The following is a 19,266-nucleotide window of genomic DNA, read 5'->3' on the forward strand; positions in this document are numbered from 1 at the left end:
GTTTGTTAGCCAAGGGGATATTATTAATAATAATAATAATAATAATATGTTGAAGACGAGGTTCTAAAAAATTTCTTTATTCAAAACATTTTCCATTAGTAGGTACAAAAACAAAAAAAGGACAACAATGTTCATATGCTTTCGCAAATCAAGATCGTTTCAGTATGACTTCAAAGACTGTAAGCTGGCCTTTAGGTAGCGCTTGTATGCAACAGGGACATGACCTGATCAATGATGGGAACCGATAGTTCAACTACTATGAAGAGGTACCATTACAAAGATTCACAAAGCAGTCAAAATTAAATCCGTTTGAAAAACAGCTACAGATACCAGACCTGACTTGCAGACAAACCCGTTTCCATTATGGTATGAAAAAGCATTTAGCTTCAACGTTTGCTTATCGCAGCAAAATGAAACGGTTATGGCTAAGAACAGTAGTTTTGTTTTGTATACATGTACAGCATCTAAAGCTCAACACAGAAAATTGATATACTTCGAAGAGTGAAAACTAAGAGATGCTGAGTAAATTATAACGCCAAATCAAACGCGGAGGACTTAGTAAAATGTACCACCTGGGTTTCAGTGCTAAAAAAACAAACAAATGAGCAGCTACAACTGGATGTGGAACAACTGTCCATAGGTTCACTTACTCCTGACAAACGCCATGAATACAGCTTTAATAAACGCACATAGAAACTGTGGTCCTCTGTGGAAATAGATTTTGGGATGGATCAGATGGGCAGCAGGTGAGTTTGCCTAGCAGTGGCCTTATAAGACAGACCCAAAGACGACACACCGCCTTTGGTAACATGGGCTTCCCTTTCAGGATGAACAGTTCACATTTTTCTGTTTTGATGACGTTAAAACGGGTGGCTTGGGATCCGACAGAAGTCAAGGAGCTGAAACTGATCTGTCTATTTCACCAGTCCGATCTTCTTGGCTTCGGTCTCGTAGATTAATAACCGCCACATTTTCACGACGAACACCTCGGCCTCTTCATCCAGCACCTGAGTTAGTTGAACGGGAATGAGTGAGATTGAGCAGAACATTTGCGAAATTTGTGTGGAAAGAGCTTCCACGCTTAAATACAAAAAAAACTAAAACAAAGATGCAAATGGCAAACATGGCCATGTAGCTTCTGACTAATTACAACTTTTTAAACGAGAGGGATAGACGTTCAGAAAGAACTTTCAGTGTTTAGTAAGTGGGCATGTAGTGTTGATTTTCAGCGGGAAATACTCACCATGGCAACATCATCCAGGATGCCTTGTGGTGTGCTGTTTGCCATCACCTGTAAATGACAGGACGGGTGGGCGTCAGAAAGAGCAACACAAAACACCTCAACAAAAACCACCCTAGAAACATCAGACTAGTGCTAGACAGTCTTGTTTGTTCAAGGTGAACAACTTTCCCACGCACATATACAGTGATGAACACACTTTAATTTGAACTGTGGTTGCAGGGTCATCTCAAGGACGAGACGGCACAGTTACATACCTTGGAGCACACGAAGTCCACGAGCGTAGCCTCTTCCTCGCCGATGTACTCAATGATTTTTTTGTTGATCCATGGCCGAATGCGTCTCTCCATCAAAGACTGGGAAAGAATTAGACATTCATATCAATTAGTAATCTTTATTATATAATGCAAGCACATAATCATAATGTTTACTTTTATTCATGTCAATTCATAGCCCTCTTGCTACAAAATGACTTGAAAATACTTTATCATTAAGAGATATTCAGGGTCACATAGACCCTGTGATGTGATGAATGAAAGCTCTGCGGCTCTGGTCAGGCTGCCCCACTGCCTGCTAGCCCTATGCAGACAGAGACTACTCACCGGGTCTACTGCGGACCAGTCGAGCGGGTAGTTGAAAAGCTCAGGCTTGCCCGTGGGGATCTTCTCGATCAGGCTCTTGATGTGCTGGCGCTTCTCCTCCATGTCAGCTCCCTTGCCCCCACCCAGCCCGAGGCCGTCCAGCCCTTGGCTCTTGTCGTCGTCGTAGTCGAGTGGCACCAGCTTCCTCTTCTTCGGGCCCTCGTCGGCCTCATCGTCGTCGAAGCGGTTGAAGACGCTGTCCTGAAGTTTCTTGCGCTTGACCACGTTGGGCTGACTGGGGCTGCCAGTAGAGCCTGAGAGACAGCAGGTGAAAGACATCGAGAGGGAGAATGAGGAAGACATTCAGCAAAGATGGGGATAGAGAGTAAGATGAGGTCGGAATGGGAGTTGAATAATTAGAAGTAATGGGCCAGACAGATATAGATAGATAGATAGATAGATAGATAGATAGATAGATAGATAGATAGAGAGAGAGAAAGAGAGGGAGAAGGGGAGTTGAATAATTAGAAGTAATGGAGCAAAGAGGAGAGGAGAAGACGACAGAGCACCAACAAAGAGTTTGAGTGGGAGGGTGTCTTCATTAATGCAAGTTGTTTAAACACTGCCTTGGTAAAAGGTAATTTTACGAGATAGCAGTAATGTGCTTGGTCACTGATGCAAAGTCGCAAAGTCAGATTCACAGGAAAATGTCGTCCTGATAATAAACCTTAACGTGACATTTACGATGAGGATGATGAGGTACCTAATTTGAGGCTGAGACCAATCTTGGGCCGGTGCTCCTCCTGAGGGGCGGCCTCAGGGGGCGAGTTTTCATGCGGGATTATGATACCGCAGGGCGACTCGTCCCCGGGTGTGTTGGGTGTGGCCCCCGCACTGGCCGACGACACAGACGGAGCCGCCGTGATTGGCCGGAGCGTGGGCTTCAGGCAGGGCCTGGACTCGCCCCTGTCTTCTCCGTCCTCGTCGTCTGGCTCCTCCCCTTCCTCGATGTCATTGTCGGATGGGGGTGCGGGGGCGTCTCCATTTCCTCTGTGACGGTCGTGGCGATCGTGACGTTCCTGGCGTTCGTGTCGCTCCCTGTCCCAGTCACGCTCTCGATCCCAGTCCTGGTTCCGTTCTCGGTTCCGTTCTCGGTCCCGGTCCCGGTCCCGTTCACGCTCACGTTCACGCTCCCGTGGCTCCTCGACCTCTAGTTTGGGCGGGGGCGGGGGCGGTGGCTGACGCAGACGCTCCGCCTCCTCCTCCATCTGAAACCAAAACACAGAAGATACATGAGAACACACCTGAGCTCTACACAAGGTATTCAAGAAACAAAAGAAAGGAATTTACCATTTTCAAAGCAACAGATGAGAAATACCTGTGACTTGTGTGTTGTACAATGTAACATGACAGGCACATTAACATGAAAAAACATACACACTCATTTAAAAAAGATAGGACTCATTAATTTCCTATGGACTGACTTATTTCATTCAAACTGCAATTTATACTGAAAAGCATGCACATTACAACATATTTACTGGACCTGCAGACATGCAGGCTGGAGAATTAAATAAATCGAATCAATCAAAGGAAAAGCAACACAATCAGACCAGCAGATCTAAAGTGGCACACAGGCTGATATTGACCCAGTATCAATGAAGACAAGAAACATTGGCAGAAATAATGTCAGATGGAGATCATCTAATGCATCCATAATTTGAGTAACATCAAAGACAGCACAGAATATCAAACAAGGTAAGAGTTACAGAATAAAACAGAAAATGTGTGACTGAATCAGAGCCATGTTATCAGGCCATGCAGCCCATAGACCTCGTGATTATACAATCTTGCATCAGAGAGACTTGCATCAAGGCTGCTGAATAATCATCCATCCATTTGAAAAATGTTATCTCTCTTACACACACGCACGCACACAAACACAACCACGCTCGCTCTTTGCTCACCCTGCGCAGTTCTGCTTCGGGGTCTGGATGTCCCTCTGCCAGCAGTCTCTGTCTGATCTCCTCCAGCTCCTCCTTCTCTCTCTTCCTGTCTCGTTCGTCCAATTCCCTCTCCTTCTCCCGGTCACGCAGACGCTTCTGCAGAGCACTGCCCCTACAGGATGCGAACAGAATAACACCATTTCTAACCATTCAGTCCTAGCATCAGGCTGCTGCAGTGCACTGCCTCCAGAGGATAGACAGGCTACAGCACCAAAGTACACAGATTGCTGAACCGAGGCATCCGCAGAGCACTGCCCCTAGTGGCCATCGATTGAATAACACCCACCACAGTGGGTCATCACAGCTGAGCTCAAATGATCCCCAGTGGTTAAGACTGACCCTTTCTGAAGTCAAATGGCTCCTAGTCGTGATAATGGGAAATAAGTGCCTCACATTCACTGCATAGCAGCATGTTACTCTTAGCTGAGAACTGTCAATGTGACTACTAAATACAAAAACATTTTTTTTTTTTTCTTTGAGTATTTTAGTAAAAGATTGTCATCTATTAATGTAGTGGTCATATATGTCCAATCAGGCAGTGCCTGAAACCGAATTTCTATTTTATATTCTATTCTTTATTTCTATTCTAGCAGCAGACACACAGTGCAGGATTCCCTATGATCTCAGTATTTGTCATTTGTGCCTCTATCCCAACCAAGACCCTACTCCCCATAGCCTTTCTTTTGTGAAATGACCAAATAGTCTCGAGAGCCACAGTGCTGCAGTAAGCTGCCCCTTCAGGACAATCAGGGAAAGACATCACATCTACTGCAGCACAATCTCTGCATTCCTGCACACAGCATGCACAACTCTCCATAATAAAGAGGGAATGAGGGGTCAACACTAGCCTTAGAGGTTAGACAGTATATGGTGACCCTAGCGAGAACGTTGACTTCCGTGTTTGCTCTGCTCAAAGTAGCTTTATTGTCAATTACTTTGCATGTTAAGACATACAAAGGAATCGAAAAAAACGTTTCCCACTCTCCCACGGTGAAACATATAAGTGCACACGCACAACAACAGATAAGACAAGACATATAGATATACATATACATATAGTTATAAACATTCAGATTCATATACAGCAGCATAAGTTTACTTTAAAGTGAGGTTATGGTAGTGCAAAAAAAGGCAGCAAAAAGACATCCTGTGAGATGTATTTGTTACATTGGCAGTGCAAGTATAACGTCTTTGTAGAAGACCAACACCAAGAGTGTGTTATGGCTTTCTTTGGAAACAGTTCTCATTACTGTGTCTTTGTCATTGACACCGGTTCATGCTAATTGACCTCTGTCTGATAAGGCCTGAAGTCTTAGGAAGAATCATGACAATCAATGCCAACCGCACTCCTTGAAGTGATGTTTTTGTGTGGGTAAGAGACAACTCTGTGCTGGCCTACCTGTAGTACTTGGGGTCATCTCTTTCATCATCATAGTCCTCCAGGAATTCCTTCAACCTTTTGCCTTCTTTCGCCTGCGGCACACAGTCACAGAGGTGAGATGAGGAAAAAATAAATAAAGGCCTGTATCTACACGACATGTTATCTAGTGAGCATGATAAGCTGCCTCTGAGGAGCAAAGGTGTTATAAAGACAGAGTGAATCTGCACATGTTCATTTCAGCACTCAGATCATGTCCGTCGGCTGGTTTAACTAGTAATCACTCACAACTGTCAGATGCCTTGAGTAGATTTGTCACTGTTTGATTACAACCTTTGTAAGTCAATCAAGACGTCCACCTGCCCTTTACTGACAGCTGTGTTATGGAGCTTTAGAACTATCCACCATACTACATTAACTACGGCGTAGCTGTGTATGCCGGTCTAACTGTGCACTTGCAATGGCTCACCCTCTTTTGCCATGGCTCGTCAGGATTTAGTTTCATCGAAGACTGAACCAACTCAGAACCTCAGTCATCTTGTAATTGAAATTATCTAGACATTTATACTGCACATGGTTTCCACGGTTTTCTGTTTCAGACTGAAGCCAAGAGCAAGCTGGGACTGGCTGGATGGACTCTCACCATTTCCCGTCGGCGCTCATCGTCCCTCTCCACCTCCTTGGCGTGATCACGGCCCTTCTTCCGCTCCCTAATCTCCCAGTTCTTCAGCCGCTGTTATGAGGAAGGGGTTAAGAAGTCAGCAGAGCATTTATTGATGCTAGTCTGTGTGTGCGCGTGTATCTGTGCGTCTACATGAGTATTGTTTCTAGTGTGTGTGTGTGTGTGTGTGTGTGTGTCTCTCTGATTGATTGTGAGTGTGTGTGTGTGTATTAGAGGTTGGATACCCGATACCCCACGGGTCGGGCTGGGTTCGGACAAATATTTAGAAATTATAATCGGGCTCGGGTCTGGCTCGGACACATCAGAGTAGCAAGGCATTGAACATTCCATATTTAAAATATCTTAATAAATAGTGAAGTTAATAAATAGAAAAGATCTTCAATGGTAAGACTTGTTTGTTGTGGCTCCTTTGGTGTAGCATATAACATGAGTTTTATTTAGGCATAGCGTGTGTAATGTGTAGGCTATTTCATTCTGTTCTTGCAATGTGAATCATTTAATTTCAATATGCTTATTGGCCTTCTTGTGCGCGCTTGTGTGTTTAACAGTGCTTGTTTGTGTGAGCGAGTACATTTCTCTGTTGATGCCCGAGTTTAATAAAGGCAGGCTATTCATAAAAAAACGTATGTAAATGTGTCATTAGTATGAACAGTTGAGACATTGATTCCATCGGGCTCAGACAAAATATATTAATGGCTGTCGGGCTCGGGCACTACTCTGTCGAACGCGGGTCGAGCTCGGACAGAAAAATTCGGCCCGATCCACACTCTAGTGCAGGGGTCTTCAACCTTTTTCAGCCCAAGGACCCCTTGGCTGAAAGAGACACTGAGCAGGGACCCCCACCCCCGCCGCCCCAAATTTGGGCCTGATATTCATATATTTTATTTGGAACTAAGTGTCTGTCACTCACACACACACACACACACACACTCCCCTACATATGTTTGAACATAATTGCAAATCATCTGTGACACACAACTCGTTTCAATTTATTCTGTTTATTATTGAAATGTTTTCTACCTTACAGTTAGCCATCACTCTGTATTAAATTAGGGAGGGACAAAGAATTGAGTAGCTTGAGAAGCTTAAGTATGGATGAAATATCTCATACCTAGTGAGAGATCTGACGTTTGAGAATTCATCACTCATGTCTTTGGCAACAAAATTCTCCTTATGAAGCATGCAGTGCGTCATACATGGCTCTTGCACCGTCTGTGCACATCGCGACACATTTTGGCCAGGCTATATCATGTTCACGGAAAATAATTGTCGATCACTTTGAAAATCTCTGAACTTGTTTTACGTCCAGGCAGCTGCTTACAGAATAGAAATTCCTCCTGCATCTCATTTTGGTCGACAAATCACAAAAAAGCTAAAAATTCAACTAATTGTAGTGCAAAATAATCTGCCTTTGGGAGTTTTGCGACTAGTAGTGCCCTCACATCAGCTGCCAATTCATCAATAGCATTGTGATGCTTTTCAGTTTTTTTACGTACTCATCCTTCCCAAACATTGTTTTGCACATATAGCTGCTGGCAATATTAAACTTTCCGCAATTATGTATGGCTGTTTGGTCTGAGCGAAACGTAATGCAACTTGATAAGAGGCTTTTAAAGCTAGCTCGCACACTTTGGCTGATTGTCTCATCAAGGTCTGCTGGCCCTCGAAAGATTTTAAACAGGAAATATGTATAAAAAAATATTTGAAGTGAGCATGGGTTGTCTTTAAGTGTCGTTGCAGCTTTGATGGTTTCATAGTTTCGTTTGATAGCACGGAAGAGCAAACCACGCACACTGGTAATTCGTCACCATCGGTCTCCTTGTAGGTGAAGGCAAACTTCAGATAATTCTCTGAATATTTACGTGTCTTCTCCCGTTTTGGCTGTTCATGGAAGGGGTGTTGGCATCCTCTGAAGGTAGGTAATCTGAACCGCCATCAGTGGTGTCTGACGTGGAGCTTTTGTTCGGAGAAATTACAAAACGATTGAGGCAGGTAACTTGTTTTGGCACCAGATAGCTAAAAGTGCATAGGCCTATGTTGCCATGGTGATCAAATGATCGCGTGAAGACTCATGGGTAGCCTATGTATTATTTTTAACGAATAGAAAGCCATTTTACGTTCTGTTTATGTTTATGTAGCCTATTGGACGTTTTACATTTTTGGAAAAGGGAAAAAATGCTTCAGATGAAATAATTTGGCGGACCCCCTGCAGTACCTCCGCGGACCCCCTGGGGGTCGCGGACCCCCGGTTGAAGACCTCTGCTCTAGTGTGTATGTATGTGTGTCTACTGGCTAGTTACCTCCTGATAGGCAGCCTCCTTCTCCCTGAGCTTCCTCTCCAGCTTGCGGCGCTCGTACGCCTCTTCATCATCTTCCCCACGGTCTCGCTTCTTCTCCCGGTCGCGGCTCTGTTCTCTGGAAGAGCAGAACAAACATGAGACATCCCTGTGGCAAAACTGTGAGGCTTAGCAAGTACGGAGTTACTTCACTGCCCTGCTCACGGGCTGAGATGGTTTGATCAACAACACAGTAGACTACTGTTCTGTTCCTGAGTTAGTGGTACAGCCCAGCGCCAACAATGTTGTGTGACTGCACACATTCCCCACTCATTTCATTTTTTTACAAATGCGAGCTGTTTTAAAGGGGTTCTCAAAAGAACCCTCAAAAGGGGTTTATAAAGAAGCCCTCCAAAGGGTTGAAAGTTTACTGCTAAGGGATCTTCTGTGGGGAGCAGCCCAAGAGCCCTCTATCCTTTTGAAGAATGCATCCCATTGTTATATTCAAAGTTAATTTGGTTGGCAGCATAAGGTACATCTAAAAGTAGCATCAATGTTAGATGTGAGCTGGATGTCCTCTCTTCCTCTCCGCCCATGCTCACCTGGACCTGCTGCGATCGAGGCTCCGGTCTCGGCTCCTCTCCTTGTCCCAGTCTCGTTCTCTCTCATGCTCCCGGTCGCGCTCTCTATCACGGTCGCGCTCCCTCTCTTTCTCCCGGTCCTTCTCGCGTTCTCTCTCCTTCTCGCGCTCGCGCTCTCTCTCCTTCTCTCGCTCCCGCTCCCAGCGCTCGCGTTCACGCTCTCTCTCCTTCTCCCTCTCCTTCCTATCGCGCTCGAGCTCCTGACGCTCCTTCTCCCGCTTGCCTTTCTCCTCCTCGAGTTTCTGCGGAGAGAGGGACCCGGGCTTAGCAAGGGCTCTCAGACGAGGACAGTGAGGGGGTGCACAAGACAATGCTACAAAATCACAGGGATGCAGGAGGGGGAAGCGGTTTCCAGATTTGGGGCTTCTAGATGATGGGGGATCTATCATCAGACACTACAAGAGGAAAGTGTCTTAACTTAAAATTAGACATAGCGCGTGCTTAGTATGCAAGTCTGGGGGAACATTTAATCAAAATTTTATCTCCTATCTAAATACTGACCTTCCAGAAAAACTGACCTGATACTGTTGTCTTTGTTTCAGAAGGTTTTGTATCTGATCAAATTCAAATTTAGAATTAGCTACTTCATCTTTCCTGCACTGTCTCCAATGGATTTCTACTGCTCCCCCACTGGCTTTGACTAAAATTCTGGAAACTACTTCCATGGCCTATGATCCACATATCAAACAGGTCAAGCATTCAAACTTCTGGTAAAGACGCTGCAATCTCAAAGATAACTTTTCAATTTTTTTCACAAAGCCAAAGTAGGGAAAAATAAAACAAACTAAAAACCAGAAAAAAGAAAAGAAACAAGGAAAAAAATAACTCATTACAGCAGCAAGAGCGTCAATCCGTGTGAAACTAGTTGTTGGTGACTTACAGATGTTGAACTACGGCTTTCTGTGTCTCGCTGTAGCCCTACATGCCTACGAGTTAGGCCTGGGAGGAAAAGCAGGTCAAACGGTTCACAGAGAATAAATATGGAGCTTTTTGAAGTGATGGGATGCTTTGGTGTTGGTTTTTGGTGTTCAAAGTAAAAGGCAAAAAAAAGTCAAAGACATCCTAAAATCAGACCTAGAGGTAATTGCATATTTCATTTCAAACATTACAAAACCGGCAATGCAGTAACAGCACACAATTCATATTTTCGGAGACCGGGGGGAGGGGGGGATGAGAAGGAAAAAGACAGCAATAAATTAAATGGTAGAGACTGTCTTACCCCACTGTAGTCTTCTGTGTTCTGTCCAAGCGACTGACTCTCTCAATACAGAATGAGTGCATCGTCTTTCAGTCTACACCACTCTCACAGTTAGCCACAATCTCTCTGGCTCAAAGGCCCACACTCACACCCCTCTGGCCACTGTTAGCAGTGTGGTTTAAACCCTTGATGACTGGGGCCCAATCTGGCTTTAAAGGCCTTTAAAGGAAGTATGCATGCATATATGCTTCCTTGAGTCTGCTCATGAAAATGTCTTTGTAGCTGAAGACAAACTCTTTTAGATACTAGTTTTTTTGCGCCAGACACACCAAATGCATAACTTTGGGATTGATACAGCTGGGAAAAGTTGAGGTGACAGAAACAGAGAAACAGGACAAAGAGAGGGAAAGTGAAGACGAAAGAGCTACAGAAAAGATTGAGGGAACGCTATCAGAGAACACCACAAAACAAAGTGTGTATGCGGCTGTACTTGGTTGACAGTGGTTAAAAGGAGGTTAATTTATGGCTGCGCTTGTAGGATCTTTCTATTAAGAACTTACCTCTCTGGTTGACAATGGACTGGCTAAGAATGGGAAGATAAGGAATTCTGACACCACTCCGTCTAATCTTCAATAATGTTTTCATATCATACATCAATTAGAAAACTATTTGGGTAATGTCTGATTTAACAGGCATCACTTGCTCAGCCCCTTCGAAGCTACCTGTATTGGGCTAGAAGAAACAACCAACAGCCTTTTTGTATCTTTTGGTAGCAAAATTACCAAAGTCCTTATAACGTTTCTGACCTTACCCCCTGCCCATCACACATGTACAGGTTAAATAATCAGCCCATGGAGATGTCAACTAAACTTAGTTGGGTCCACTGTGTAGACTTGACGGCCATGCTCACTACCTGCTTCTGATAATACAAAAATAGTGAATGGCTCCTCTTCTCTATAATATTAACATGTCTTTAGCTTTAGCTTATGGATGAAAGGGGGGTCAGGAGGGAAATAAGGGGAAAGGTCATATATGGACACTCTACCTCACCTTGCCATGTGACATTTTTCCGGTCACAGAGAGCGCAAATATGATGCCAAATTGTCTACAATATAGTTCAGAACACCAATACTCCATCAATCTATATTTTACAATCAGTAATGTACAACTGACACTAGATTTGACTGATTTCCCTTTGTCCTCTCTCTCCCTCCAACTTCTCCAAATGCTCTATGTGCTATAGCTTTCCTGTAACAAACAACCTCCACTATGCCATAAGCATCGTCCAACACAAGCGGTGTTGCTGACCGCTTCGTTCCCATATGGAAACCGTAACAGATCTCTTCCTCACTCCTTTCACTCCTCTGGCACCCCAACCAAACAACTAGTGACTTTTTCCTGCTTTAGCCCTCTGGCTAATCATTAAAATTTGAAACAGCATGATTACTGTTGAGGACTTTACATCAGTCTGTCGTTTTAAAGGGGAAACAGTTCTCGCTCTCCTATGGCTTTATATGCATCATAAAGACAACAGAAATCGTGTATTTCGATAGAGCACAACTTAATGCCCCGCAATGTGAAACCGGAGACAAAAAATTATTTTAAAAATTCAAAATTAAAATGAAATAATAAAAGAAAGAAAAGGTCTTCTCTGAGGACCTCTTATCGTTAAATGTCCTGGAGTGCCATAGCCAACACATCATTACAAAGACTACATTTGAGGACTACATCATGGACACTTAAGTGAATCCAAGCTCCATAGTTCCAGTAAAAGAAGATGGAGACGATTAGACTACGGGAACCAACAGGGACGGAGGAGAGAAAGTTTGAAAATATGGACACGTCTATGTATCCATGTTTATGTAAATGCATACAAAGATGAGCATGTATACATGGGCAGAATGAGTTGGGAGAATTCAGTGGAGACAGGGTGAAAGTGCACCAACACACACACACACACACACACACACACACACACACACACACACACACACACACACACACACACACACAGGCTGTCTCTCACCTGGCTAGTCTTCAGGTCATCAGCGTGCTGTGGAGGGGCGCCCCCTGCTTTTTAATACGGGCTTTTTGGCCCAAATCATTGTTGGGGTTACCATGTCTCTTTTAGTGTCATCAACATCAACTCCACTTTTAACATCAACATTGTCATCACAAAGGAGGACTCGCCCAGGTTCACAGAGTTCCCCCAGCGACAGGAGCAAAGGATGATGGGCAAGTACAAGCAGCCAGGAAGCTCCCTTAGACCTTAGACAGGTATTAAAAGCAGGTGCTCCCTTGACAGTGTGGACACTTCAGAACATTCTAGGGGTTTTTTTGAGTTTGGAGAAATTTTTGAAGATTCTACAGAGCTTACAACATTCTAGAATGAAAATTGGGAATAGTTTTCACACTGCCCCATTGATTCAGCAAGCCTACTCTTAGTGAGCTTAGAACATTCTAGAAATGGATGATGGGGTGGTTCTCCCACTCTGCCCCAAATTGTTAAGTTAGCCTGGAGGGCTGGCTCAGTTGCCCCTGAGCAAGTCCTCAAGGAGGGGACGCCCAGTGAACGTAGAGAAGAAAAGGAAGCTCATACTTACATCCTATCCTTGCAACTTTTCCCAAAGCTCTGAGTTTCATCTTGCTTTAGTCACCATATGATCTCTATCATAATGGTGGGGTTCAATCAATAGATTAGCTTCCAGGGAAGGTTACATTTACGTCCATGCATTTTCTTTTTTGGCTTTTTTGTTCTGTCTGTGCGTGCATGTGCGTGTAGATGTGTGTGTGCACTAGTTTTGGTTGTCTACTATAAACAAATTATGCTGATTCCATTTCTATTGATTTCTAATAGTATTTCTATCTTTTTAGCTTCTTCTGCCCAATCAGCACAACTAAATGGCAGATAATTTAACCTTGAAAAGGTTGTGGAACAGCATCTTCACGGCAAGCACTAATGTGAATGCAGGTTGGTGGTCTAGTCCAAGATAACATGGTAGTCATTTTAGGGCTATTTTGCTTGTGATGTATAATCTAATGTAGTTAACAGCTACTTTTACGATGCAGCACAGAATAGCTGGTAGAGACTGTTACCTTGTGTGTGTCGCGGAATTTGTTGATCTCCCTGGAAATCAGGTCTCTCTTGTCTTCCTCTATGTCAATGGTGTTGATGTCCTCCTGATAACGGGCAGAAATAAATAATTCAATCATCATTTCTCTACCAGTACAGAATCTATTTGTAGATGCTCATCTGCTGAGTCGAGTCACATGACATACTCTTGTACTTAATTACACATCTGTTTGCCTGTACAGTGATGGGATGCAGTCAAAACTAATTTAAACAGCCAGACAAACTCACATAATGCACAAACTACTCATTGGTTTTCACATTTGAGCCACTTGTTCCAATCCAACCAAGAGCATAAAAAAGCTCCTAAACATCACTGTATTCAGCTTGCTGTCATATACACATGCAGTCTCTCAACCTGAGAGAAAATGTGCCAGGCTCTGAGCAATAAAGATGATCACCTACCTCTTCTTTCCTCTCTTTCTTTTTCTTGCGCCGAAGAGACTCTTCGTCTTGCGATGGAGCAGTGAGCTCTTTGGCGTACTCCCGCATGAGGCCGTCAATGGCTCCCCTGACCACCTGATCCCGTCGCTTGGTTTCCTCATCCAGCTCCTCCTCTTCGTCTTCTCCGGTGTCGTCAGTCTTGGACATCTGCAGGTAATCATTCATCTCAGTTATGTAGTGCCTTTCTACAATACCTGCAACTGTACACTACATTACAGCCAGTTTATGGAGCCAAAAATCTAAATTCATTGGTTGACCGCAGCAAAAGAGCCAAAAGGTAGAAGTCTATATACAGCCAACTTGTCTAGTCGTTAGTCTGGGAGTATTTAACAACCACCCCATCTCCAATTAATGCCTACACTTTGTAACTAGAGTAGCTTCAAATAATGAAATGACAAATGACCAACTTGGGCCATGCACACCAGAATAAGCAAGTAATTCTGTTACTAATTGCATTTTCACACATTGCATAATTCAAGACCTTTTCAGAAGTCTGTGAAGTTGTTCTCTGTCAATCTACCCGACTCACCCCGTTGGAGCTCTTCTTCTTGGCCTTCCACTCGTCCAGCTGAGCTTTGGTCTTGGCGTCCACCTTCACCAACAGCTTCTTCTCTGCAATCTGCAGGTCGTGCAGGAGCCGCAGGGCCCTGAGCGTGGACTCTGGCTCCTTATACTCACAGAAGCCAAAGGCTGGAGGTGAGGGGGGAAATATATATATATTAAAAGGGAAAGAACACTATAAAAATCAAGCAGAGATCCATAGAATATTATATAAATTGTGTCGTGTGGTGGTTATTTTTTTACAGCAGTTAACTGAGCCTTGGCAAAGTTCATAGTTCACTACGATGACTAAACCTCTTTTAGTAAAACTTGGTACCTTAGGTGTGAGGCACATGGAGGAAAGTGGTGCATAACAACTGCTTGAGGATCATGCCTGTCTTGCTAACCCCGTTGCCCTATGGCTACTAGCCATGTACTTTATTCATATAATCACAAGAAAATCAAAGTGTTTTGTAGCCTTCTGCTGTGCTTCCATCACTGCTCTAATATATGAGCCCCAGGGACTTAAACACTTCCTTAGAACTGAAGCTCTTCATAGCTCTTACCATTCCCTTACCCTCATCCAAGAAGATGAAATGCTTGATGCTTGATGTTTGAACACATGAAATCAGAAATCACCTACACATGTTTTTTTTCTTCTTCTATTTTCTGTCTGTTCCTTTGAAAACTCATAGCAACAGCCTGCAATATTTTCTCCACTGTTTGAAGCCTATTTGCAGCAGAGTTCCAGCAACAAACACTGTGAGGTAATTCTGTAATTCAACACCTCATGCAGTTATTCTGCGCATATTATGTTGGCTGCTACAATACAAGGAGCAGTGGAAATGAGGAACTGCAGTTACTAAGTCTGACATACTGCCCATCCATGGATTCTGACAGAGGCCTCAGCATTTCTGTTCTTACCTTGAAGTTTCCCAGACGCTCCCTGCACTCTTTTCCAGCTAAGGACCAGACCACATTTCTGGCGAAAGACAAAGAGAGGGCCAAGCGTGAGTGGTGCAAAATCACAATAGACTGTGGCCAGTCTGGACTACTACAATCTTTTTACATTTATTTGATGCTTACAGTAGAGGTTATGCAATATTGTACGGCACACAGTCCCAAACCGATTTCTATCTATTTGGCAACAACTGTGGACATAATTAATTTCACAATCACTGCTTTGTGGTGTAAATATAAAACACTAAACAACTATTATGGCCCATTCAATATGATACATGGCGCATAACTGTTACATTTTTTTTTAAAATGTTTTAATTAACTAAAAGCACTAATTGACTGACTCACTGATAGGAGCTGTCTGATGAGCATATCTGAGGCCTTCTCTGAGATGGTTCCCACAAACACTGTGGTGGTCGGGCCGCCCGTCTCCTCAGTCTCTTTCAGGCGCACCACGGACAGGTCCTTCTTGTGGATAGCAGGCTTACTGACCACAGACACCGAGGTGGGCACCAGCATCTGTTTGACCACATCACAGGAATTAAAACTAGCAGGGGTCAAGAAACTCCACTTGATTAGGACATCTTCAAGGCTGCTTTTTATGTTGTTTACTTCCAGACCTTACAAATGTTGCACTTGGGCCCAGTGTTAGCATCCCTCGGACATTGCATGACTCAGCATGATTTCTCCCCCCCCCCCACTGATTAACTACCAGCATCCATACCAAACCACTGCATCTTACACAGCACACCAATTCAATGAACAAAAAAAACTGAGTAAGACATCAGGGCCTGTATTCACAAAGCATCTGAAGGCTAAAAGTAGCTCCTAACTTGCCGATTAATTGTAGGACTTTTCGTGAGACTTCTTAGGAGAACTCTGAGTGGCAAGATAAAATGTTTTGTGAATACAGCCCCAGAACTCAATACACTAACTACAATGAATAATCACTAGGAAAACCCCAATAACCCCATCTCTTCAATGACTGGAAACTTACTGTAGGGGTTTGTGTCATGATGCCCATGTGCACTGGTATCATTGGGGTCCCTGCAAAACAAGAACATGAACAAAGGTGAAAACCACCACCAGTTAACAGTCAAAGCTTATTTGGTCTGTAGGCAGGGTAAGAATATTCTTCAAAACATAAGAAAAGGAAAAGGAGTTGCAAGGTTAGTGCAGAGACAGAGGCGGAAACAGCAGACTACACTAATTTCTGAAATAAGAGAAGAGTGACCTATTCTTCTGATGCAGGTGTCTCAAGGTAGACACCCTGACCGAACTTTACTCTGCCTTGAAATAAACTCTTCTGTGGTACAAATAAACCATTTGCTACTGTTGCAGTTACACTTGTCTTAATGACAGAAACTGTGGAAACACTTTGGAATGGCAATATGTTATGATTTTTCTTCAATTATGGGAACATAATAATACCCATTCATACATTCTGTGTGCTTAAACGAAATTATGGCTTGTAGTGCATGTAACTGAAACTTGACATACCATCTTTGCCTCATTATATGCACACAAAAAAACTCTATATGTGAAAGGTGTCAAAGTCGATGCTGTACAACACAAAGACTCTATATCTATTAAATCAACCCTTACCAGCGGGCACTGCTTGAGGGAACCGAGCAAATTGTGGTGGTGGAATGCCAGGAGGGAGTGGGGAAATGCCGATCTGTGGCCGGTTGAGGTGTGGGGGGAAGGACATTTTAGAAGGAAGGTCCACACCTGAAGGACAATATGGACAGCATACGGTCAAACATCAAAATCCTCACAGGTGTGCTTTGTATCAACAGATGAAAGTATGAACGGCATCTCAAACCCAATTTTCAAGGTACATAAAAAAAACAATCTTTTTTTGCTATAGTTTTTTTCAGGTCTCAGCACGGTAAGGTTAAAGTGCTCCTTTCAACTTTCAAATAAGTTCCACAAAAGTGGGCTGACCCTTCTAAGACAATGTGTGTTGACCTGAAAGACCTGTGAAGTACTTGTCTGCAAATACTCATCTGATTATAAATAAACAAATAGTTATACACGGTCAGCAAGTTGATATAACTAGAACAGTGTTTGGGTATAGTTTCTTATTTAAATAATTACCTACATTTTACTACACAGTTTCATATACGTTGGGTACTTCTCTAAGAATCTACAAAAAAAAAACAGCTCAGCATAGTCGCCAGTTTCAGGGGTGGTCTCGTTCTGTAAACGTTTTACTCTGAGGCCTGAGAGATGTGTGGTCCGATGTCAATGTTCGAGTTGTAGTAAAATAATCTTTCGCTAGTGAATTAAAACCCAAGGCAGTAACCAGTAACCACCTTTAAAAAACTTCTCTGTTGTTCATGCACAGAAAGCAGTGCAACTTTATTCTTGCTTGCTACGTTTCTGATGACTGCCTCTAACTTACTTTAAATATCTTGCCTTTCATCGCGAATAACATTAGACTGCAATTAAATTGACGTTAGGGATTCTGTACACCAAACTAACACACGGGTTACGATAGACTAACATTACTTGAAAAGTTGACTTATTAATTTATCATATTAACACACATGCATTATGCACACACGTCTGAATACTACCTTATGTTAGCAGAGTGCTCGAAGCTACTCGCAGATATACTGGGCCTTGGTTCACATGCCCCATAACTAGCTAGCTAGCTAACATAGTTACAAAAGCCCTAAGGTCACATGCTTTGCTAGCTAACGTTAGTTACCAAACTAGTCAGTATGCTAAATGAATTATCTGACAGGGCGTAACAATAGTAATCTAGGCAATTAATGTATGGAAGAATATCCACCTTACAAATGTTATTCTAAATGAGAGAGGAACCTGTTTTCAGACCAAGTTAAGTTTTCATTTCGACCACTCCAAAAGTAGCTAACATAGCTAATGGGCTTGTTAGCTCTGATGTTTCCTGGCAGGGTTTATTCTGTTAGCTTTACAGCTAGCTCCCACCTACTAGTTAACGTTAGCTAGGTAGCATATTGTTTGTGGATACCTGGTTTAGCTACGTACGCAGTTACTTTGTGATTGCACACCAACATCTTAAACGATACCAAAAAAACACTTTACACCAACACTCACCCAGACCAGATGAAATTATCTTTTTGTCACTGTTATTACGAAATTACCGGATACTCCAAGCTTGACTATCAGGATCTTTGTCACGTGACTACCGCGTTGCAATGTGGGATGAGTTACAATTACATGCGTTCACCCTGTTTCATCCTGCTGTCTCTAAACAAGTTTAAGGGCATGACTGGGTGATTTCGTGAGACATTTGTCTGGGAATACAAATTTAAAAGCGGTCGTTATGTTATGGCAGAGTACAGTTTCGGCCACAGATGATGTACCAGCCTAAAATCTACTCATGGCACACACACTTCGTGTGTTACCGTGCATCCCACAGATGTATACTTGACGTTTTATTATAGAAAAGTATACACATCACTTGGTTATCAACTTGAGGATTTGTTACACAACAGCTTCGTTTCTTTTTGGTACCCAGCACTGCAAATATAGTTCAAATTAAGCAGTTTCGTGTGGCTCCGCTCTGTACATTCTGATTAAACGCACTTCTACACCTGGTAGTTACTTTTTCCAAGTGCCTGCCACGTTTGTCATTTTCGCGGTCTCAAGCTGTTCTCACAAAAAGTGATGTTAGCACGTTACCATGGTAATCAACGTTCGCGCCTGAGTACCTGTTCAGCCTCTACCGCCGTAGCCGCGAAAACGGCATTTGACAGACATGTAGCGTCACGGCTATGGGCGGGGTTATGATGGAAAGTGCTGGAAAAAACAAAGCACACCCGCACTAACTGGATGATATACTTCCGTGATATGAAAGAGTTCCTTTGATGAAAGAAGTTGGTGATGGTTTAAATAATTTTCTTTACTTGAATTGTTGTGACATATTTTCACATGTGAATAATAAAACTAACTTGACATTTTAGCTCTGATCTGATATAGTCATTATAGTTGCACAAAAGTAATCTTAGACCAACAATGAGGAGTTTGAACTGATAGAGAAAACGCAAATCATAGATAAGCCCAAAACAGCATATTTATGTTAGGTTTACTGTTTTCATTTCAGTGTGCTTAACATTATCCAATTCTGCACAGAGCTATCAAATGAATGCAGGTGTTACATGAGCAGCCCTTGATGCAACTGCTGCAGTACGGTACTT

General features: G+C 43.1%; 1 protein-coding gene across 2 annotated transcripts; it reads right to left on the reverse strand.

Moving 5' to 3' along the window:
* Positions 1-61: 61 nt before the first annotated feature.
* Positions 62-18,288, reverse strand: rbm25b (RNA binding motif protein 25b). Of its 2 annotated transcripts, none has more exons than XM_031581810.2 (18): positions 18,164-18,288; positions 16,682-16,807; positions 16,074-16,123; positions 15,425-15,595; positions 15,041-15,098; positions 14,106-14,266; positions 13,538-13,723; positions 13,099-13,182; positions 8,766-9,046; positions 8,188-8,302; positions 5,849-5,938; positions 5,227-5,300; positions 3,789-3,939; positions 2,585-3,089; positions 1,843-2,135; positions 1,498-1,596; positions 1,244-1,291; positions 62-1,007 (listed from the first exon to the last, which is right to left on the reverse strand). In XM_031581810.2, exons 2-18 carry the CDS (start codon positions 16,785-16,787, stop codon positions 915-917), a joined length of 2,565 nt encoding a protein of 854 aa, XP_031437670.1. In that variant the 5' UTR covers positions 16,788-16,807; positions 18,164-18,288; the 3' UTR covers positions 62-914. The 2 variants fall into 2 exon arrangements, with proteins under 2 accessions (XP_031437670.1, XP_031437669.1); XM_031581809.1 differs by lacking the exon at positions 18,164-18,288 and adding an exon at positions 18,078-18,159.
* Positions 18,289-19,266: the final 978 nt, after the last annotated feature.

The sequence above is a fragment of the Clupea harengus genome, chromosome 15 (assembly GCF_900700415.2).
Source record: "Clupea harengus chromosome 15, Ch_v2.0.2, whole genome shotgun sequence".
In the NCBI taxonomy this organism is placed as follows: domain Eukaryota; kingdom Metazoa; phylum Chordata; class Actinopteri; order Clupeiformes; family Clupeidae; genus Clupea; species Clupea harengus.